Source organism: Xiphophorus maculatus, chromosome 4 (assembly GCF_002775205.1).
Source record: "Xiphophorus maculatus strain JP 163 A chromosome 4, X_maculatus-5.0-male, whole genome shotgun sequence".
In the NCBI taxonomy this organism is placed as follows: Eukaryota; Metazoa; Chordata; class Actinopteri; order Cyprinodontiformes; family Poeciliidae; genus Xiphophorus; species Xiphophorus maculatus.
In genome coordinates, this window is record NC_036446.1 from 10,165,963 (window position 1) to 10,189,298 (window position 23,336).

At 36.4% G+C, this 23,336-nt stretch overlaps 3 protein-coding genes across 3 annotated transcripts in view; 2 read left to right on the plus strand and 1 right to left on the minus strand.

Annotated features, from left to right (window-relative positions):
* Positions 1–7,948, plus strand: part of LOC102236811 (ras-specific guanine nucleotide-releasing factor 1-like) — a 30,053-nt gene extending 22,105 nt beyond the window's left edge. Inside the window, exons 18-27 of the mRNA XM_005796147.2 lie at positions 1,153–1,259; positions 1,364–1,476; positions 1,855–1,915; positions 2,022–2,128; positions 2,280–2,364; positions 3,060–3,257; positions 3,591–3,670; positions 3,779–3,896; positions 4,006–4,074; positions 5,026–7,948. Of these exons, the coding sequence (XP_005796204.1) occupies positions 1,153–1,259; positions 1,364–1,476; positions 1,855–1,915; positions 2,022–2,128; positions 2,280–2,364; positions 3,060–3,257; positions 3,591–3,670; positions 3,779–3,896; positions 4,006–4,074; positions 5,026–5,118 (1,031 nt within the window). The 3' untranslated portion in view covers positions 5,119–7,948. The remainder of the gene's footprint in view (positions 1–1,152; positions 1,260–1,363; positions 1,477–1,854; positions 1,916–2,021; positions 2,129–2,279; positions 2,365–3,059; positions 3,258–3,590; positions 3,671–3,778; positions 3,897–4,005; positions 4,075–5,025) is intronic.
* A 3,098-nt stretch (positions 7,949–11,046) lies between these two features.
* On the plus strand, positions 11,047–17,192 carry wdr76 (WD repeat domain 76). The gene is made up of 15 exons (XM_023332381.1): positions 11,047–11,207; positions 11,298–11,414; positions 11,485–11,553; positions 11,665–11,754; positions 12,182–12,237; positions 12,514–12,631; positions 12,741–12,842; positions 13,066–13,103; positions 13,225–13,378; positions 14,429–14,587; positions 14,733–14,848; positions 14,974–15,072; positions 15,175–15,327; positions 16,045–16,098; positions 16,197–17,192. Exons 1-15 carry the CDS (start codon positions 11,169–11,171, stop codon positions 16,462–16,464), a joined length of 1,632 nt encoding a protein of 543 aa, XP_023188149.1. The 5' UTR covers positions 11,047–11,168; the 3' UTR covers positions 16,465–17,192.
* A 146-nt stretch (positions 17,193–17,338) lies between these two features.
* LOC102227663 (FERM domain-containing protein 5) overlaps positions 17,339–23,336 on the minus strand; it is a 66,685-nt gene continuing 60,687 nt past the window's right edge. The window contains exon 14 of the mRNA XM_005796201.2: positions 17,339–22,236. Within this exon, the coding sequence (XP_005796258.1) occupies positions 21,647–22,236 (590 nt within the window). The 3' untranslated portion in view covers positions 17,339–21,646. The remainder of the gene's footprint in view (positions 22,237–23,336) is intronic.

Below are 23,336 nucleotides of genomic sequence, written 5' to 3' on the forward strand. Positions count from 1 at the left end.
GTCAGAAACTGTTGGTATTTTACCATTTTTTACTGTGAAATTTATGGACTATTTTTGCAGTGTTGACTTACGGTAATTCCATGTATTTTCTAAGGTAATAAAATGTTTTGGATATTACGATCAGCAACTGTTGATACTTCACCATTTTTTACCATAAATTTAAGGAGTTTTTTTACAGTGCAAGAACAAAACCCCCTTTTCTTAAATTTAATGAGAAGTACTTTGGGCAGTCCCATTGGAGAAAAGTTGTATAGTGAAACAAGACAAAGATTTTTTAAACACTAAAAATATTGTATCGACTCTCAGGGATGGTGGTGGTGGTATGATTGTTGGGGCTTTCTTGTTGTCATGGCAAGTGGTGGATTGCAAAAAGACAGAAGAGAGAATACCTTCAACTTCCCCACAAACCAACAACTACATGGTTGAAACTTGAACATAAGTGGCATCAAAGCAGTGGAAAAACAAATAATGGAAAAACAGATATTGAGCAATAATGCACAATAAATGTACTAATTTTACAGAGATGAATACTTTGGTAGAATTATTCCAACAATGTGTAGAATAGCATATCAAAACCTGCTAAAAGACATTTGACCAAATTTAAGAGGGACATATCTATATATTTGAGCTTGTATATGTAATTTTAACCTTTGTGGAAAAGGCTGAGTCCAGTATATCAAAATTTTCCAGCTACTTCTGCTTTTATTTAGAAATAAAACACTACTTTAATGAGAAAATGAGACCCTAAAGTGAATTTTGACACTAAGGTTTATGTTGTGGGGAATATGTGAATATCAACGTCTGAGCACAACAAGGAAATTAATTATATAAAAACTGCTGGATTGTTTTGTAAACATTTCAAATCTTTATTTATTTCCAACTATGTTACTAATAGGGAAACATTTTCATCTGTTGCATGATTGTTTTTATTTTCAATTTCTGTGACATTTAAGGTGAATAAATTTATCTGCCTTTATTACATTCTTACATTTTGGGAGGTTCAAAAAGTTTGAACTAAAACAATGTTAATATTGCATGTCCTATGTTTAAGCAGCAGTTTTTTAGCTGCAGCAGAAGCAAATTAGTGAGGCATTACTGCAGAAGCAGGCTATTTAAGAAAAAGAAATCCAACTGTATTAACCCGGATTCCAGGTTTTCCTACAGATCAGAGGAACGGAGACAAAGAGTTTGTTATTCGCAGAGCTGCTACAAATAGAGTCCTGAATGTGCTGCGTCACTGGGTGTCCAAACACTCACAGGTGAACTTTGACTCCTTTCTTTTCTTTTTTTTTTCTTCTGTTTTTGAAGCAGTACAATAAGACCTGTGTAATAACACTGTGGTCATTCTTGTGTGTTTCCTCAGGACTTTGAGCTGAACACAGAGCTGAAGATGCGGGTTATTGGCTTCCTTGAGGAGGTGATGCATGACCCAGAGCTCCTGACACAGGAAAGAAAAGCAGCTGCCAACATTATCAGGTTGGTTTTCCTTTCTTCATTGCACGATCAGTTACATAGTCGTATGTGATGCACTTCTGTGAAAGAATGGTGTAGAAAAGAACATTTTTGAAAGAACATAGAAAGATTTGTTCACATAATGAATAGCCTAATTGGAAATCATGAGTAAAATGTTCCTGGACAGTAACAGCAAAGACACAGAGAGCAGAAAAAAGGTAAACCCCATTCTGAAAAAAGGACAGTGTTAACAAACTAGTGGGGTAGAATCAGTCTTGTTTTTGTGGTGTGACTAAATCTTTTAACATGCAGGAATGCTGAGTAGCTCTTAAGTTGTTGTTTAAAAACTAAATCCTCTATGAAGAAATCCCTGAAACAGGCTTCACTTCTATTTGCATTCAGGACTCTCACTCAGGAGGATCCTGGAGACAGCCAGGCCAGCATTGAGGAGATCACCCAGATGGTAGGCGTGAGAAAACTCTTTGAATCTGCCAGACTGTTACTGCTTTAGGATTAATAATGACTTGGTTGTTTGTGTGTGTGTGCATGTATGTGGTGTGTGTGTTTAGGCTATGGAAGAAAGTAAGACTGAACCATTTGAGAACCATTCTGCCTTGGAGATTGCTGAGCAACTGACAATGCTGGACCACCTGGTCTTTAAAGTTATCCCTTATGAGTGAGTAGCCTACATGCAAACCTTTGAATAGAAACAAGATAAGAACTACTTTTAGCAAAGGGAGATTGAAGAATGCACAGAGTTCACTTGATGCTGAATTAATATTGTGTTTAAATATTATTTTGTGACATATCTATTTCTTTTTCTATAGGGAGTTCTTTGGACAAGGCTGGATGAAGAACGACAAAAATGAGAGAACACCATACATAATGAAAACAACCAAGCATTTTAATGATGTATGTGATAACATCCTTCTTATAGATTTATAAGTGATCTTATTAAATTAGAATATTGTTTAAATATGTATTTATACTAGTAATTTGATTACAAACAATGTAATTATATTATTTAGATTCTGCCACCGACTGCCATGGTTTTAAAAAAGCCAAGGTTACTTTAATAGTGGCCTTAAGTTTACCTGCAGTTTTGCATATGGTTTATTTTGTCTTTCTCTTAACAATAATCCCTAAATTCTCTACGGGTTTAGGGCAGGTGAGTTCGCTGGTCATGCAAGCACAATAATACCTTGGTTATTAAAGTAGGCATTAGCACTTTTGGTTGTGTAAGCGGTGCCGTGTACTGCTTGAATCTGAAATCAGGCTCTCCAGAAGGCTTGCCAGCAGACTGAGGCAAATATTTCTCTAAAATCTGAACATCAAGTAACTCAGATTCTGTGCCTCTCTGCAGTTGCTTCAGACTCACATTTAGATTTCCATTGACTCTGGCCACAGTCTACAACCTTGTGTGTCTTTTCTTTCACAATCCTGTCAAGGCTGTGTTATCACTGCTAGTCACTGTGGCTTGTGCATTTGTGTTATATACTATTTACAATATTCAATTTTTCACAGACATTGAATTTGGTCATTTCATTACCCATTAACCACAATCAAAAGTATTACGACATGTTTATGTGTGTGTGTTTCTTTTTTAGATCAGTAACAGGATCGCCTCAGAAATCCTTCACTGGGATGATGTCAACATGAGGGTGGCAGTGATAGAGAAGTGGGTGGCTGTGGCGGACATTTGCCGCTGCCTTCACAACTACAACGCCGTTTTGGAGATCACATCCTCGCTCAACCGGAGCTCCATCTTCCGCCTCAAGAGGACGTGGCTAAAAGTGTCTAAGCAGGTACTGTATGTGTGTCTGTTCAGACTCTTTTGCCTTTTCTTAGTTTTTTGGACATGTTCTGATTCATAACTGATTGTTTTCAGGTGTGCTTGCTAACTTTAGCATATGAATTATTCAAACTGAAAAATATTCCTCAACTCAGGGGACAAGTTAATTTAGTTTTGATAAAATAGCAAAAAACTTGTCAAGAAAAAAACGTCCAGAAAGAAAACAGATATAGATATACAGATATAGATATGGTATATTAAAAAGCATCTCATAAAGTAACATTAAAAATATGAGTTCAAGGAGATTTTACAAGCGGTAACAAGTTAGCTGTGATTCACTTTCTAGACGAAAACTGTGATTGACAAGCTGCAGAAGCTGGTGTCGTCAGAGGGTCGCTTCAAAAACCTAAGGGAGGCTTTGAAAAAGTAAGTATTTGTCTGTTTTTATCACTTTGTAGAACAATTTGTTTTTTTTGTTTTTTTTTTGTTTTATTTTACACCTTTTTCTTTCTGTGACCTGCACACTCTTTTCAGCTGTGACCCTCCATGTGTTCCTTACCTGGGAATGTACCTGACTGACTTGGCCTTCATTGAAGAGGGAACACCAAACTACACAGAGGACAACCTCGTCAACTTCTCCAAGATGAGAATGGTAGACAAAATTGTCATATCACAATTGAGGCAGAGCCCTTTAATTTTTACTATAACCGTTTGCTATGAAACGGTTGAATATGACACGAAACTGTTCCATGTGCCTCCAGATTTCCCACATCATCAGAGAGATCCGACAATTTCAGCAAACTGCTTACAAGATAGATTTTCAGCCTAAGGTGAGAAAACTGATGGCTGTAAGTAAAACATTAAACATAAAAATTATCATTAACATTAAAGAAATATTCACCTGATTGACAAAAAAGTAACTGTCACTATTAGGCAGACAGCTAATAAAATGATCTAGGTATAAACATTTGTAAGAAACATAGTAACATAACTGTAACACAAGTAACAGTTTAACAGGTCAAGAAAATAATATCAAAATAAAGGTGGAGAAAATATGAGAAATTATTTCACAACTAAAGTCAAAATATCAAACTAAAATAGAAGTAATATCCTAAAAAGACAAAATGCTAATGCTTGGGCCAGTGGGTTGGTTTAATACTCAGTGTTTTTTTCTCACCATTGCAACTTCTTCCTTTGCTTACTTTTTTGTCTTATGTGTAAACGCATTTTGATCTTGATATTTTGACTTAATTCTTAAAAAATATTTTCAAATATAGTTTTACCTTTTAAAACTAAGTTTTAAGTTTACATTTTAACTACTGTATTTCTTTAAAAATATATTTGTTCTCTAAAATGGTAACTTTTTCTCCACATATTGATCTTCTTTCTCCTCATCCTTTGACTTTAATCTCAATATGGGACATCAACAAGATTCCAAATTACACAAATGACTCTACTAATACGTTATATAGTTCAATGTACGTTCATTTCTTCACAAGAAAATTTCAAGGAAACGTCTACTTATAAGCATTTGTCACGATAAACATGCATGTATGCTTTATTTGTCTTCCTAAAGGACTCCTGACACAGATAAGAAAAAGATAGCCTTTTAATTGAGTTTTAGTTTGTTTGACCTTCTGATGCAACTGTCCAAACAGTTGCAAAGAAAAGTGCTTTCTCAACCAAAATTATTCTTTCATCAAATGTCCATTCCAAAGGAAGATCCTAAAAGTAAAAAAAAAATCCTTTCAGTGTACTATGCATGTGCTTTTTTGCTGCAGGTGGCAAAGTACTTGCTGGACAACAGCACAGTGATGGATGAGGAGAGCCTGTATGAAGCATCTCTGAGAATTGAGCCCAAAACTTCATCATGAAGAGAAATTATACTATGATCAGATAGAGACTGCAGAGAAGGTTTCAACGTGTACATTTACCATTATTTGTATTAGACACAATAGGCTGTGCCCTCCTTGTATTTGCTTCCTAATGAATTCTGTGTATTATTGTTATTAGAGATTGAATAGAAGCCCACAGAGGTTTTATTTCTATAGTTATAAAGTATTTATATGTTCTATATCGTCTTAAATGCTAATTTATGACCTGTTTATTTTGCACTAGAGAGCAGATAGAAAGGAGTGTTTACAGACTTGATATTTTAGTATATCTAAATGGGCAACTGGAGTGTAACACAAATTCTCATTCATGAGAAAACGGCACTTTGTATGAAGTCAAGAGTCTGCGGGAATTAGACTTCATGAAAGTTCCTGTTACAAAATTATTCAACTTGTCAAAAATCACACAAATGTGATTTTCAAATGACTGTACAATCACAGATTGTACTTGGATTTTTAAGATAGCAGTCTACGTTGAACGTGACTCCGCATGTAACAACGAAGTAGCAAACTTAGACGTTACTTTCCCAGAACTTAAAGATTAATTTTCCAAACTTAATAAACGCTTTGTTGGAACTTTGATCAAATGTCATACTGACATTCCTAAAATTGAGCAGGTGCTTTCTGGGACCTTACTACTTACTAAGCCTGAGCTCAAACGTCACTTTCTGGAAAATACAAGAGGCTTTCCTGGAACTTTGAAGTTACTTCCCTGCAACCTGCTAAGTACTTCTCCTGAAAATACTAGCTACTTTCTCAGAACTTGGCAGTTACTGTCCTTCAGCTTCTTAGAAATTAGAGGCTACTTCCCAGAAATAAGTTTCATATGACGTAGTAGTTACATTCCTGGGACTTACCAGGCACTTTTAATAGGTTTTTATGGAAATTTCTCCAAAGTTACCACATACTTTCTGGACGATAACTCAATAGCAATATATATCGTGATAAACGCATGATTAATATCAATAAGTAGTGCGTCCAATTCAGTGTTCACTAATTTCACTGCACAGCATTCTGGGGTATGTAGGTGGGGGGAAAGGTTTTAACTGCTCAACATCTCACTTCCAGCTAAGCAAGTTGAGTGGCATCAACTAACACATTCACTCTTTGGCCACCTAGTAGCAACTCACTCACTTTTTGGTTACCTAGCAACTACCTGTTTAATAACTTGTGCAGCAGCAGTTTAAGGTTTCACCAATGTTTAAAACTGCTTAAAAATAACAAAAGTCAGTGGGGAGTAAAAACTATGGAAAAAATACAAAAGGTTATGCCACCAGTTAAGGAGTATTTCACATACTTAAAGCAATAACAAAAAAAAAAAAACCTAATCAATAATTATCAATATTTACTGATGTGAAACCCTCATATTGTGATACATTTTTCAGCCATATTGTCCAGCCCTACTTTCTGGACATAGACAGGACTTTCCAAATTTAAAATTTTACCTTCCAGAACATACTAGGTACCTTACTGGAGGTTTTTTGGAACTTACTAATTACTTTCCTTGAACTTTCAAGGTGCTTTCTTGGAACCTCCTTGGAACTTACTAGAACAAAATTCTGGGTACTATCCAAAAGCTATCAGGTAAATTTTGAGATTTAGACAGTTTTCTTTCTGAAACTTACAAGATTTCTTCCTGGAATGTTCATGGAAATTCCAAATTACTGGATTTTGCCACTTACTTCTTGAAACTTTGGTTACTTTACAAAAGTTCTAGAAAGTTTCTGGTAAGCCTAGGAAAATAATGTTTAGGTACTGGGAAAGGGTTTCTGAGTTCTAGGAAAGTATGTGATGTATTATGTAGTATTAAAACTACTAATGCATGACTGTTAATTTATATTAATTTTGAAATGTTCTAAAGCTGTTGTTTTCAGCTGATTAGAGGGAAAAGTGGGACTACGGTAGTAGCAAAGGTTGAATCACAATCTGTTTTATGTAACCACTGGCTAATTAACATGTAAGAAAAGATTGCAGAGAAACAGAAAGTTTCTTTATAGTTTTGGATTTTTTTTAATGCTTTGCTTACTTTATTCCCCTGGTGGGCAGCGTCATGTATATACACTATAAGCACCAGGCAATGTATGTAGCAAATGTAACAGATTTTGAGCCACTTACAGAAGTTAAAATTCTCAGCTTCAATATTCAGACACAGAAAGTGTCTGAATATAAAATCCTCTTTTGTTAGTGCATTATGATTTAGCCTTAATCATGAAATGGATTATATTCCACAAAAGTATTTAAACTTCTTTGTTCTACAATTTGCCAATAATATAAACTGACTGCATACAGTATAATGTACAGATGGTCTGATGCATTTCCTAACATGCAATGTGTTCAAAGACACATCCCTAGAAATGTGTTATCCTTATGATTGTTAAATGCTATAATTACTCTCCTGTCTACGCCACTTTGAAACAAATGTTTAAGGCAACATTAGTGTACTATTCCAACGTGTTAGCAGGAGCTACACAGTAGTATTATTGTGCTTCTTGAAATATTTATATGTATTTTTTACAGGCTTTATATAGAGAGACACCTAACGCTTAAGTGGCAGGCATGTACCACTTTTATGTTTTCAGATCAAATCTATATATATACAGAATGGTATGTGTACTGTATTTAAACCCTACCTTTGCACCCTTCAATCCGTATCCTCCAACAGGAACACCAGATGTTTGCAGTGAGCAATACACAGTGACATGAGAATTATCTTTCAGTCTATTTCAACAGCTTGAGTAGTATTTCCAGTTTTGTATAAAAGTGTACTCTTTCCTGATTACCTCTTGTTAATAAATCTGTTTTTTCTCAGGGGGCGAAATGTCTCTGGGCTTCTGTTTGTGCTTTTAAGTTTGACCTCGACATTTGAACTGAACAATAATGCTTTGCTTTAGGACACTCAATGGGGAAGTTTGAAAATAGAGTCTATATACTGGAAGCTGGTTTGAGTTTGCATCAGGGTTATTTATCTACAATTAACACAGTTAAAGACACAATTTATTATATTTAAAAATTACTGCAGCAGGGAAATGTGCATACAAAAGTGTTTATTCTACAAACTTTTTATTGTGGCTATAACAATTTGTCATTTTATACCTATAAACTGTAATGTTTATTGGTATAACATGCAATAGCAGATATAACTAACTTTCTGTCACACAATTAAAAAGCATTAAAGGCTTAAAGAGTATACTAGATGCAAAATTGATCATTCTTTGGTAAGTCGATATGTTTTTTGGGAACATTCCTTTTTCTTTATTCAATAAGTCAGGAATTTTTCCACAATATATTTTTATTGTGTAGTGGGTCATCTCTTGCATATACTTATTCACACTTCAGAGGATTTTTAAAATCATGTTTAGTAAACATGGTTTATGGAATGTAAGTTAATTTTGGCAGAGAAAACCCACTGATAAATGCTTACTCAACTGTACCATTGCTAGCTAATTAAGACTGCATTAAGAAATTTAAAAGGACACTGAAACAATAGTATCTCACAGCTGAACAGAACAAACAAAACTGACAGCGAGATTTAGGCCAAGTCTTCTTCACCCTCCTCATCATATTCTCCCTCCTCAGCAGTGAAATCCTGTTGCTGCTGGTCAGACTCCTTATCATTCATTCTCCACTTCAGTGAACTCCATCTCATCCACACCCTCACCAGCGTACCATCGGATGAAAGCTTTGTGCCTGAACATAGCACTGAACGTCTCAGAGATATGCTTGAACAGCTCTTGGAAGACCACACTGTTGCCAATAAATGTGGCAGCCATCTTGAGCACAAAAAAAGGAATGCCACGACTTCAGTCTCGACATTGTCTGGGATTCAAACAAGCAACACAGTCCCTTTAGTTGCTGTTGTCTTTCTCAGTGCCATTCAACACCACCTTCTAAAAGCCCGCTGAACAGTGCACTCACCTCGAAGTTTGGGATGAACTTTGACAGGTTCTGCACCATACTGAAGAACCTTATCAGTGATGCTTTATTCTGTGGGTTTTGGCATTTCTGCAATAGCTATGACCTTTTCTTTGTCTAGCTTTGGGCCTTCTGTGCTGAGAGTATGACCAAAATACCGAATTTCAGCTATTCCAATCTTGAATTTGTCTTTGTTAAGCTTGAGGTTGATGCTTCTTATCATAAGAGCGGTTTCATTCTTTTGCCTGTTGTTTTCTGTCTTTTTCTCATTCCAGAATATTGTCCATGATGTTCACAACTCCTTTGAGTTCCTCACGTCTTTGAGCAATGCATTCTGAAAAATGTAGTTACTAATGAGATTCCAAAAGGCAATGTTTTGAATCTGCATTGACCAGTGTTAAATGTGCACAATTCAGAAATCTCTTCATAGTTGAATTTGCCAAAATCCATGGTTTAGCTCCAATACTGAAAAGCTCTTTACATTCTTGCATATTTGCAAAGATGTCTTTCATGCTCAAAGTGGGAGGTCTTACCTTTATGTCTTTCAAAGGGAATTGACAGAAATCCCTTTGTTTTTGTCTTTTGTAATGTTACCATACTGTTAGTTCAGTCAGGCTTATTTGTTTTTTAACAGCAAGTGCCTCCATTCTTTACTAGTCAGCTTTGATGTTTTCTTAATGCCAAATGCTTTCATGGGTGAATGCACTACTGGAGTAACTGCCAGGTCAACCTGAATGTGATGTCTTCCCGGTACACAGCCTAATTCCAAAAACACATCTAGCTATTCTTGCAGGACATTTGTTTCTCCTTTAAAGTCTACTTTGAATATTCTCTCTATCAGTCCATAAGTATATATGAATTTCCTCCCAATATAGCAGGTAGGTTGGCTTCTATCATCTGAAACTCCAGCTCGTGTACTTTGCTGTTGTAGTGACATTTCAACTTTACAATGTGCAATAGCACCACCTTGTGACAAGAATATGTCAGAAACCTAAAGCTAGATAATCTTTTGTTTCTTTTATCAAAATTGTGCCAGGCAGAACATTACAGTCTGTCCTAGTGTGAAGTCTGAAGATTAAACATATTGGGGAAACATACAGGAAGATGTGAAAAAACATAACAGGTGAGATAGCGGATTCCTCTTTACAGTAATGGTCAGTGGAGACAGGTTTTGGGGTGCAGGAGGCGCTTCTGAATACCTTTTTTTGATTCGGTGGTGGCATTTGTCATATTTTATGATTTAGTAAACTGAAGAAGCAGCCAATCCACAGGTGAGAGGAAAGGGTTTGATAAGTTAATCAAGAAGACTATCTCTGTCATATGATGCCGCCCTGATCTATTGCAGGTGGTGGAAGACAGAAGAGCTCTTGATAAATTACTGAATGTCTTCCACTTCATCCATAAATTTGTTACAGAACGGAGAGCTCCATCAGATAGCTTTCAGCATGTTTTTTTTTTTCGCTTAATGTAAATAGTCTGTTGTTTTGAACTTTTATGGTACTAATGACTTTGTATGCAGTTTTCTAAATAACTGCACAATATTGTTTTTCTTGTATATTTGTCCTAACTGCATTCTCTTATTCTTCTTTTGTTTCACTGTTTTGTGAATATGGACGCTCCCACTGACGTTATATTAACTTGCTGCTGTGACACTTGAATTTCCCCACTGTGGGACAATAAACGATATTTCCATTCCATGCAATCTAATAGTTCCAGGGGGAAAAAGAACAGAAGTAATAAAACGCCCTTTAAGAAAATTTCTGTAGATGTGTGTTATTGTAATATTTTTCGAGTTATTCGATGTGAACTAGATTTCAGAATATAGTGGGGGGCTTCTTTTTAGCTTGCTTGCTCTGATTCCTACTCTTAACCGGTAGGTGGTGGTATTGCGTCAAATTGTTGTTTGCCAACCGCCATTGCAAAGCAAGAAGAAGCAGGCTCCTCCTTCGCTTCCCCTCCTCCTCGTCTCCTTGTTGCACAAGAGAAATGGGAGGGATTTGTTACAAAACTTAGACACCGTGTGGCGGCAAACAGTTTGTCAATGTTGAAGTCCACAGCTGTGCAGTCAGTTTTAACAGCTGGGATTTATTCACTAACAACAATTTGCTGAGTGTAAGGACATGTCTACCAGACAAACAAAACGTGAAGCTACTATGAAGGTACGGATGATTGTCTGTTTCTCTTTCGTTGCGACTCTTTTTATGTGATGAACTTTTGTGTAACATATTTCTCTGCTTACCGGTGAAAAGTACATGACTCCAGATACCAATGCAAGAGTCCGACGGTCATCTCCCACTCGAAGGGCTGTCGCCCCTAAACGGCTCGACTTTTCTCCAGACGTAGCAGATGAAACGGTGGCCAGAAAAGTAAGTTCAGGCAGGGAATGGTTTATGTTGGAAATCTGTTCGGTAATAGGTCCGCATTTTGTCTCGATAGAAAGCAAAAACCAAAAACAAAATGCCAGGGAAGAGGAGAAAGGATGAAGATGAATTGGACCAGACAGCTGTAAGTACACCAAACTTTCTACGTTTATGTCAGATGTATTGGTTGATGTAATTCTGTGTTAATGCCTGGAGGCTGTATGAATGATGCCAATATGGTGTCTGTGTATAACAGAATGTTGGAGGGCTGTCTGCATATGAACTGGAGCGTCTTGAGAACATCAGGAAGAACCAGGCTTTTCTGTCCTCCATCAACTTACTCCAGGTAGATCGACTGGTTTGTTGCTGTCTTGTGTAACATTTCCTCTGTTAAAAATCAAAACTTTCACAAGCAAGCTACTGAGTAATAAAAAGGTAAACTTTGAATTTAAACCTCCAGGGCATCTAAGCCAGATGAAACATGATGCATTGTCATTTACCTTTGAATTCACATCAGTAGTAAACATGCATAAAATCAAAAGCATTCTTATAGTGAAATATAGACATTTATTGCTGGTAAATATGTAACTCTGGTCCAACATGTCTTTAACATTGGACCCCTGAATCAAGGTTCTTTTTGTCTATTTTTATTGAAGATGTCAACAACTTGCCTGCAGCTTTATTTCAGATTTGTTTCACTGTGACAATTGTAGAGATTGTTCCTCATGTTTTTTTTGACTAGAAATAAAACTCGTGTTTTCCTTTTTCATAAGGCCAGAGAGGATTTGCATCAGACCACACGACCAAAGCCATCACAGCGAGGTTTGAGGTATGGTTAGCTAAAACTCTGACTGCTCATTTCAGAAATCAACTTTAAATTATTTTCTGAAATTTGGGTAAATGTTGGTTATTTTAATCAGCAGTGGTTGGTAAAATGCAAACTTTGTTAAACAGCACAATTTCTCAGTTTCATGGCTTTTCAAAGTACTTTTTTTTTGTAATGCTGTAGAAATATTCTTTGGCTAGCTTTTGCATTACGTTTGACAAATCCTAGCTCTTTTCTTTTTACATTTTTAATTTAAACATTTATAATCTTTATTTGCAGGCCCCAGTCAGCTGTTAAGGAAGTACTTCCTCCTCGTAAATCCCTACGCCTTCAGAATAAACCAGCAGAGAAGTTGACTCTTCCCAAAGAACCTACTGATTTGCTTCACCCTGATCTGGTATTGTATGATAAATGCGTACTGTCCCTTCAGTAGTTGTGTATTGCATTCTGGATTTTCTCTTACTTATTTAGTTTTTTTTTTTTTTTTTTTTTTTATTCCACTAAAGACCCGTGTATTAAAGAAGCCCAGTGGCGCTCTGCACATGAATCCCATAAATCAGGATGGGGATTTCAAGCTGCCACCAGAGCTTCTACAGCTCTCCTCGGAGGTAGGAATTACATGTTTCCTTCTTATTGTCCTGATTTAACAATTTTTGAAATAAAATTATATGCGTTACTCTGAATATTACAACTTTTATCTTAATTTTCTTTTAAAACTTAAGAAGCAAATGATTTCAGCTTGATATAAAATCTGTTTTGCATGTAGAAAAGTTATGTCAATGTCTTGGTTTTTGGTTTGAAACGATGGCTGTTTTTCTTTTTTTTAAACAGGACACAAAGGAGGAGAAGAGGAAGCTTGATCTAAAAGAGTGAGATTATGTTTTGTATTTGTTATTTTAATTGTTTAGTATATTTTTGACCACTTCTCAGGTGACAAAGATGTTCTGCTGTTGTGAGGAAGCAATAAATGACTGTAATGTCTGAACACAGGTACATTTCTGCACTGAAAAACCTTAAGATAAGAGAAGACGATGTGGTCAAAGTGGTGAAAGATCGCGTCTTCTCTGCAGCCTTCCATCCTTGCAGCAGCAGCCTGTTGCTCGCTGCTGGAGACAAGTGGGGGAAAGTAGGACTTTGGAATATGGTAAGTTGCACTTTTTCCTTGGTAAGACAAAGATTTGTAAAGGTTTTCTCACCCGTTTAAAATTTTGTGAACTTACATTTTTATGTGACATAATTTGCAATAAAAGCTGGACTTCTTGCAACTTTCTTTCATCAACAAATTTCTTCTTGCCAATTTCCCACAAAATCCAGACTTACTAATTGCAGGACTAACTTTACTACCTATAGATTCTCCCACCTTAGTGTTTGATCATTGCAGCTCCCTATGATTTACCTTAGGTCCTTTGGCTGCTTGTTTTTTAGCACTTTAAGAGGGATGCATACATTTATTTAATTAGCACTTTAAGGGGGATACATCAATTTATTTAATTATTTTAAACCTAAAACTATCATAAGCCACCCTGTCCGTGGATCAACAGATTTTTTTTTTTTAAACTGTTCTGCTGCTTTGGGACACATCTCTCAGGCTTAATTTATTAAATATGTGTGAATATTTCAAACTTCCTCTGACCTTGAAATGAGCTATAATTCACTTTCACTGGAAGCATAGCAGAGGGGATGTAATTGCCACATTGTCATTAAATCTTGTTTTAGTATTCTCGTGACGATGGTTTTTTTAAAGATATTTAAATTTCTTCATGTAATTTACATACACTGAATTAAAAGTTTAGTTTTTTTCTCACTGCTTGATGTATAATCAGATCAAACTGATCTTTGGATCAGTTAGAATTACAACATTTTTATCTATTTGCTAAATGCCACAATAACAAGAGAAGGAAAATGTCAAGGTTTTCTGTATTAATGTCTTCAAATCCAGAAGTTTATGTACAATTCTTCAGTGTAGGATTGCCTTTGAACTCTATGACTTGGGTCAAACCTTCTGTGTTTCCTTCTACAAGCAAAATAAAGATGTATGTGTCTTTTTGAGACATTCATGCATCACATACAGTCCCATTGACAAGCATGTTCAGCATAATTCCAACCACACTCTCTATTCTCTTTTCCAGGCCAATATTTTAAACAATTTTCTTCATACATGTTTGATGTAATTATTCATTTTTCTGCGAATCAGGGTGCTGAATGGGGCGATGACGGTGTTCTGCTCTTTGAGCCCCACTCTCGTCCAGTGGGTAGCATGGCGTTCTCCAGGTGTCATCCTAATCAACTGCTGAGCGCCAGCTATGACGGATCCTTGCGCTGCATGGATGTGGAGAAGGCCGTATTTGATGATGTACGTACAGTTATCAACAGTCAAGCACATTTGTTCAAAATATAATGTTGATTCTGAAATTATCCAGACCTCTGGTAACTCTACCCTCCTTCTGTTGCTAAGATATTCAGACCTTATGTGAAAAGTTTTATTCTTTTTGTTCCAGGTGTATGACATTAATGATGGCCTGAAAACATTTGCCTTTATGTCACATGACTGTTCAACACTTCTGGTAGGGACCTGGTTTGGAGAGGTTGCCATCGTCGACAGGCGGACTCCAGGGTAAGGCTTCACTGTTCACAATAAGTGTATATGTTCGTTTATTTGTTCTTATTTACTGGTTTATTCCTGAAAATTTAAATTTTTCTCAGTAAATCATCTTTATAACAACTTCATTGTCCTTGAAGAAACTCCCATGAGTCTCTTCACTCCCTAAACACCAAGGCTGTTCGCTGTGTAGACGTCCATCCTCTCCAGATGCAATACTTTGTCGCAGCAGAAAGCAGGTAATTATTGCATCATTGATTTCTTCCATTGTTTTGAGTTTACATTTTTCTTTTTCACATTATCAGATTGTTTTCTTTCTAAAACTTTTTTTTTCTCTACAGGACAGTAAGTATTTATGACAGCAGATACTTGAAGAAGACCCAAAGCAAGGCAGTGTCTCACCTGAATGGGCACGCTCTATCCATCACCAGTGCTTATTTCTCACCTTGCACTGGAAACCGAGTGCTCACCTCATGTCTGGACAATCACATAAGGTGAAGCAAACAAGTTGTTAAAGCACTGAGGGTTTTCACATCTTCTGTTACAACCACATACCTCAATGAATTTTATTGGGTTTTATGTGATAGACCGACACAATTTGGAGCACATTTGTAATGTGGAATAAAAAAAAAATCTGCTTTTCAAATGTCCTCATAGTAAAATATCTGGAAAGCTAATGGTTTGTAGAACCACGTTTCACTGCAATTACAGCTTTTTGTCTTTTGGGTTGGGAGTTCCACATTTAAAGACTGAGGCTTCTACCTATTGTTTTTTTTTACCTGATGGCTCAAACTCAGTCATTTTTTTTGTGGAGCCTACCCCAGTTTAGTCTTTGCCACTGAGGTGTTTGGTTTATCACTTGATCTTTATGCTAATTGATCTCAAATGTCTGAGGCCTTCACAGAACAACTGTAAATATACAGAAACAGTTTACCACACTGCTAAACTTTAATAATTCAGGACTTGTCAAGGCAATTGGATACTCTGATTTTCTGGGTTTTATTTCTTTAAAAACTGAAAGCAGCATATAATTTTCTTTCTACTTAACAATTATACATTGTATTTGGTCTGACAGAAAAATCTCTCATACAATAAAATACATTGAGGTTGTGGGTTGTAGCATGGCAGGAAAATGAAGACATTTAAGGGGTGTAAATATTTAAAATATTCCAGGAAGTGTCTTTTATATTATGTTCTTATTAAATTTATAGGATATACGACACATCTTCGTTGACTACTGAACCTCCCTTGATTACATCCATTAGGTATGTTCAGGATTTATTTTCATTTTAAGTATTTTCCTATGTTTTTTGTTAGGTCCTGATCTAACTATGCAGCATGTTTATCCCTCTTGGATTTGCAGTCATGACATGCAGACGGGCCGCTGGTTGTCGAAGCTCTCGGCAGTGTGGGACCCCAAGCAGGAGGACTGCTTTGTGGTAGGAAGTATGAAAAGACCCCGGCGGGTGGAGGTGTTCCACGAAAGCGGGCAGCTGCTACACTCCTTCCTGGATGAGAACCTTGGCACGGTGCTGTCCGTCACCGCCTTTCATCCCACAAGAAATGCCCTTCTGGGGGGAAATTCATCAGGACGCATGCACGTCTTTCACAGTTGGAGCGAAGGCCAGTGAGTTTACAACCATCATCTCTGGGTGAGATGAGTATTGTAGGAAAGAGTTGACTACACAGGTACTGCCAAAAATTAGAAGGGTCATTAAAAAAGGTTGATTTAGCAAATATTCATTAATGAGCTCTCTGTAGTCATCAGAGTCTATAAAAATCCATTCCAGATGTGTTGCACCTTTTTTTTTTTTTTTAAAAATAAGCTTTTGTCTCTTTAGATTGTTGCTCAGAAGACTTTCATAGTCTGACTTCTCAGGGTCTTTTTACCCTTTTGTTCACAGTTTGCTGAGCTGCCAATGCAACTGCCTGTGTCCTGCTTCTATGCACCTCATACGTGCATTCCTAGTGTTAATAAATTAATTCCTTTATCGTTCTCTTCAGAATTTCTTTACATTGTATCCTCTATAGAGAAGACAACTCACTCATTCTTTGAAACCCATCTTATTGATTTAAGGCTTATTTTGGGGGGAGATTTGACCACATGCCTTCTTAGTTTTACAGAAATGTAACTATTGTGGTTTATTTGTTACTTTGAACAGGACCACCATACAATAAACTTCAGCATATTTAGATATCTTTAGGTTGAGGTTAGTTTTCTGAATAATGTTGAAATATTTGCACCATTTTTTTTTAATTACGAAAGTTTGAAAATACAGTAAGTCCACTGCATTGTTTTTTTTTAATATTTTTATCTTTGTGACGTTTGCATAAAAACAATAAAGTTATGCAGTGAACATGACTGCTACAGAGAATTTTGTTCCTAAATTTTGTCACCTCTAAGGTGCAGCAGCTTGACAAATTTTAAACAAAAAACATTTTCTTATGTGGTTGACCTGAATTAATTATTATAAATGGCTAATCAATGTTTTTATTCAGTTGTCCATGTTCTTGAATGTTTTATTTGTAAAATTTAAACTGAATTTAAATCAACTGCGAGATTTAAAGTATGAATATTGTTTATTCACAGATTACACTAGTCTTCAGTCAATAATAGGAAAAAAGCAGTCTTGGTTAGAGGAACTGAATGCAGAACATAATGCTTACAGAGACATTGGCATGTGCTGGACTTTGATACAAGAAGAAAGATTACAGTAGGAACATGTTTGACACCTAAATCCTGTTGACATGTTTAACTGAGAAGAAAGCTAGTAGCTTGATAGCTAAAGTGGTACTCCAGTTAATGTGTCAGCTCAAGTTCGAAACATTCCAGTTACCCAGTTTAACTTCCTGGATAAATCAAACTGCATTGTACAAGTGGGCACAGAATTTTTTTTTCTTCTTTTTTTTTACCCTGCTGCAATAAAATATACAAAATTTGTACTAAAGGCAAATGAGAATTCAATGGGTTCTCCTTTTGAACTCTTGAAAAAAGACTTTCACAAAAACATTTTGCATTTAATCAAATTGCATAAATTAATCTGATTTATAGAGAAGACAAAGAACAACAAAACTGGCTTTTACGTTAAAAGGTTTTTCTAAGAACGGGGACCAAAATCTGTTCCAAACATGCCTCTACAGTATTCTTTGATGCACCGTAAATGTTTAGCAAGCCTTGAAGGCAAAGATTTGCATTTAACGAGTCAGACGTTTTTACTACAGAATCTGAAACATTTTGTTTATATAGGACAGGGGTGTCCAAATTTAGTCTCTAACTTTTAAATGTATTCCTTCTCCAACACACCTGAATCGAATTAATTTGCTTGACTAGAGAACTAGACTTGGGCACCCCTTATTGAGCACATTTTATTACACATAAACACAAATGTAAGCAACAAGGAAATGTTCCTGCTTGATTGGCAATTTCTTTGTTTTTAGAATGCCGTCTGGTACAAACTGAATTAAAGCTTAAATATGAGTAGCCTACTGAAATATGCAGTTGAAACCAGTTGTATACATGGACTGTGTTTTTTTTTAAAAAAAGAAAAAAAAAGACGACTCTTATTAAATCAGGATAAATCTTTCCTATTTAAGTTAGCTTTGCTGACCTAAAGGCCAGAATGAGATAATTTTCTCACTTTAGCTTTCTTCAAAGTCAGAAGAACTTTAAAATGTGGTAGCATTGCTTTTAAATTAATTGAAAAGTTTTCCACAAGCTGTAAGCAGCTTGCTGGGATTTTGGCCCATTCCTTCTTTTATAACTGGAGCTACTGAGTCGGTCTGTGACGGCCATTCTAAAACATTGGCTTTGTTTTTCCTCCGGTGGGAACAATTGTCATTATGGCCAAACAGTTCAATTTCAGTTTCATCACAGGACTTTTTTATACAAATGTGGATATTTACAAGATGCAAACTAGCTCTATAATGTTGCTTTTTGTGTAAGGTCTTTTCCCTTGTGGAGTGGCCTTTCAGTCCATCGTGGTGCATGACTTGTTTCACTGTGGATATTGAAACTCATCAGCATCAGAGAAGATTCTCACAGGAGCTTTAGGTTTTCATCCGGGGTCGATGCGCACATTTTGCACCAAACACACTCCACTCTTAGATCCTGTCTCGTTACTGTAAAATGTAATGGCATCGCAATCTCATGCTGTTGATACTGGCTATAAATGTTTGAACAGGTGAAAGAGGAAACTGTAAGGCTTCTGAAAATGCATAATTCTCTTCCTCATACATTGGCTGATTTCAGTCATTTTTTTCTTGAGATACAGAGTAGCAACGTGTTTGAGGTGCGCCTCCATTTTACTTCCTTGAATTAACCACTCTGCAAAGCATTGACATATTTCAATGAGTTTTTAAAAACAGTTTAAAGTTGTGTATGATCTTCTGACTGTGAAGAAAGTAATATGGATTTTAGCAAATTACAATAATTTGAAACAGGAAATGTTAATCTTACTGCATGTTACGTCGAGACAAAAGTTTTTTTTATATATTTAGTGTATGTAAACATGGTTTCAACTGCAAAAATATTATTGGAAGTATGTTACTGAAACTCCCTAGAGCTACAAAGTAAAAAGCAGAATTTTTTTATTTTTTACCATGTAAAAGCAATAAAATTCATACCGCTGCCTCTAGAGAGGTTGATTTTTCGTTTGGAAAAAATGCAAATTACACAGTAACCATCAATTCTATTTACCTGTGCATATATATATCTAGAATTTCTCAACCAAACAATAAAATCATATCATGTCTCTTTTTAAAGCATAATGTTCCACATCTGCTAATACACTTGCGTTTAGCATTTATGTTTTTTTTTTGTTTTTTTTTTTCATCCTGAGGACACACACTTGACTGTGAACACTGACTTTTGGAGTTTATGTTTTTGTTTGTTTTTTTTGGAAAATAAAGACACATTGTAGGTTTGCTTGCAAAAAATCTGAGTAATAAGGCTGAAGACAGTCAGCAGACTAGAAGAGCGTTCATCTGTTGATGCAAACAGGCTGTGAAACAACAGAGGTTTCTTTGGTAGGCGTGGCGATGAACAACGCTGTGTTGGATATAAACAATGATTGCTTTCTAATGAGTGCCTTAAAAACATTTTTGTTGTAAAAACATGTCACAGCCACTGTGAGGAGGCGTCCATAGGTTAAACTGACAGCAATTTGTACAAAAATAAACGCCATTTAAATATACTAAACCTTAAAATAAATGCATGATTTTAGGAACAGCAGGGTAACACAAACTTAAATGACTCACTTCTGTAGGGTTCTGACATAAAACTATCTCTTAACACTGTGGGAAAATAGCACAAAGTTTTCAAATTTTACAAAGTCAAATTTCCTTAGGTAGAAAGTATTTTGGATTTTTAACATTATTGCACATCAAGATGAACTTTCTATAGATTTTGAGAGGAGAACTAACCAAAAACTTGACTACCACTACATTATTAACTCACGTTTTCCCTTCAAACTACAGCAAAGTGGCACCAACTCTTCACACAGAAACTGATTGTGTTATTTGGCTCCTATTTAATAAGCAGTAAACTTATAACTTTGATATATTATATGTATTCTTATGAAAGATTTATTTTGTTTTGTAGACTGATGGTCCAGTAGTGTTTGGACTAAACTGATCATGTGAGAACATCTGACGAACACCTGAGCATGGACACAGTTAAACTGACGAACATTGTTCAAACCAGCTGACAGGGTAGCACCTGCATCACTCTGAATCATAAAGTGATGATGAATAACTGTTTGTAGTTGTTTTAACTGAGTATAAACAGATCATCTAGTTCAAAACTTGTTTAATTAATCACTTTGTGATGTTTCTTGGTTCTAATCACCCCTGCGTATGTCATATAGTGGCAACCTAAACACCACCTTCAACTTTTATGCGGACTGTTGGTAAAAATGCATAAAAAGCCCTAAAACAAATCTACCTTTTGTTTAAGTAGCATAATTTCACACTGAATACGTTAGAAAATTTATTTTAATTTGAGGACCTGGAAACTATTGATTATAAATTATAGTTTCCAAACGCTAACCAAAATTTAAAAAATAAATCAAAAAATCTATGCTTCTATTACATTTATATTTTGTAGGGATTATCTGCCTGTGTTTTGATTCATAATTGACAATAAGTTTGGCACGGCTGATTTTGCAAAAAAATAAAAACCAAGTACCTATTATAAAGGAATTTGTTTTATACTGCTAAAAAAAGTGAATTAAAAGTCAATTACATGTCGGGTCATGTATAAAATTATGCAAATGCAGTAAAAGATTCAAGGCTTTTTGCACATTTTTATGAAGGGTTACCAATGCTTATCGAGGTTGTTGTGTATCATTCAGGTCATTATTGGTTTGATAAAACTAATCACCTATTTTGTTCTCTTTTTTTAATCTCTCTTCATAACTTTTCCTTAAGTCTCAGGTCATCCTCTCTCACAGTAATGATATAAAGTATAAATGAATAGAAAAATAAAGGCAACTATCTCTGGCTGAACAAGCGAAGCCTGAATGACTTTCATCAAAGCTTAGATTCACCCTGCTTTTGTGACTTTGTGTAAAAATAAAATACCTTAAAATGACCTGGATTTCTAAAATAAAGTGTGATTTTTTTTTTCCTACGTATGTAGTGATAGTCATACATTATAATCACGGCAGTCTGTGGCTTGTGACTGGAACTCCTTCCTGGGAGAAGCAGAGCCAATATAAACAAAGCTGTCGCATTCCTCTTATTTTCTCCTGTACTGCCCCGTCTCTGTCCCCGGAGGCCTGTGTTAAGTCATGGACTCTCCTCCATCACTTTACCTCATTTGCTAACAAGAAAACCGCCCATCCATCGTAGCTTACAGGCGAACCAGCGCCGGAGAGGACAGAAATACTCAAAGTGAAACTGCTGGAACTCTGGTGTCTTGCGGATGTCCCTCAGGAAGGCTATGTCCAGGTCGGACTCGGTCAGCATGATGAGCAGCAGCAAAAGGGCGAACAGCAGTCCAATGGTGACCAGGAACAGGCGCAGCACGCTTAAGATGAACTTGTTAAGATCCTCTACATCAGCGCCTTGTGAAGGCCTGCTACGGACCACACGCGGTGCTTTCCTGCCGGGCCTGAACTCCCCTGCCTGCCCCTCCTTCAGAGCCCTCGCCTCCGACTCCTTCTCCTCGTCGATGCTGCAGGGTGCGCCGTTGAGATGGCGAGCTGAAGGAAGCTCCACGCCATGCTCTGCTACAGGAGTGGGCAGCACACTGTCCGAGGGGCTGTAGGTCTCATCGGAGATCACTCCTGACGTGCTGGCCTCGCTCCTGTCCTCCAGGTGGCCCCGGCTGGACATGAAGGAGTCACCATGGGAGACAGAGCGCACCGGCGTGGAGTGGGCACTGTCTCGAAGAGACTCTAATCCTGAAAACACAGATTCAAAGATTATCTAATTAAACTAGGTTGTTAATCAAGGATGTAAAGCCGAAATTTCAAACCCTCCTACTTGTTTTTAATTCTTTCACTATGTCCATTAAGAGTGGCATAAGCTCTGCCATTACACCACCATTGATGCACCAAATTCTACCCATGCCATTTACATGATAGCTCAAATTGATATCCATCAGACAAGCGAAACTTTTCCAAGTTATTGCCTAGTTTAAGTGAATCGGTGTCAAGTGTAGCCTCTGTCCTGTTCTTAGCGGACAGGAGTGGCAGCTGGTGTGGCGTTCTGCTGCCGTCACCCACCTGCTTCAAGGTTGAATCTGTTAGAGATGATAATCTTCATAACCTCATTGTAATCAGTGGTGGTTTGGCTACTGTTGCCTTCATATTACATTGAACCAGTCAGGATATTTTCCTCTAACCTCTCCCAGCTATTGACACATAGTGCTGGTCTGTTTTTGGCTGATTCACTATTTAATAAGAAATTAAACAAATGTATCACATAAAGTTCTTGATAAGTGTACACATGTAGTATTCTTTTAGTGGTAACTAAAATTTAAAGAAAACACAAAAATAGGGTGATTGTTATATTAGATGTTCATTCATGTGGTAATAATGGACTGGTTCTATTGTTTTGCTGATGTGACCTTTGCATTTGCAAAGGAAGTGTTCTGTTAACACTTTGCTTCAATTAAGAAGTTATCAGCCTGATAATTACAGTGTAGTTAAAAAATCAAGGCAAGACAAGGTTGACTTCAATGCTCTAATTTAATACTGTCTGTCTTGTAAGTTAGAGCATTTTAGCCAGCCTACAGAGAAACTAATTGCTCACTATAAAAAGCTGACACGGTTTCCCTTAGGTTCCTTATGAATATGATTACAATTTGTTGTATATTTCTGTGAACATATTCCATTGGTATATAAGTGGCGTTCTTTGAAAGCACTAATTTTCATCAACCTTTGTTTAACTTGCGATATCAAATCAAGTGACTTGCTGCAGTGATTGTAAAATATGACTGCAAATGTATTAGAAGGGGTTATTACCATTTGATAAAGATCACATTTGTATTAGGTGGTTA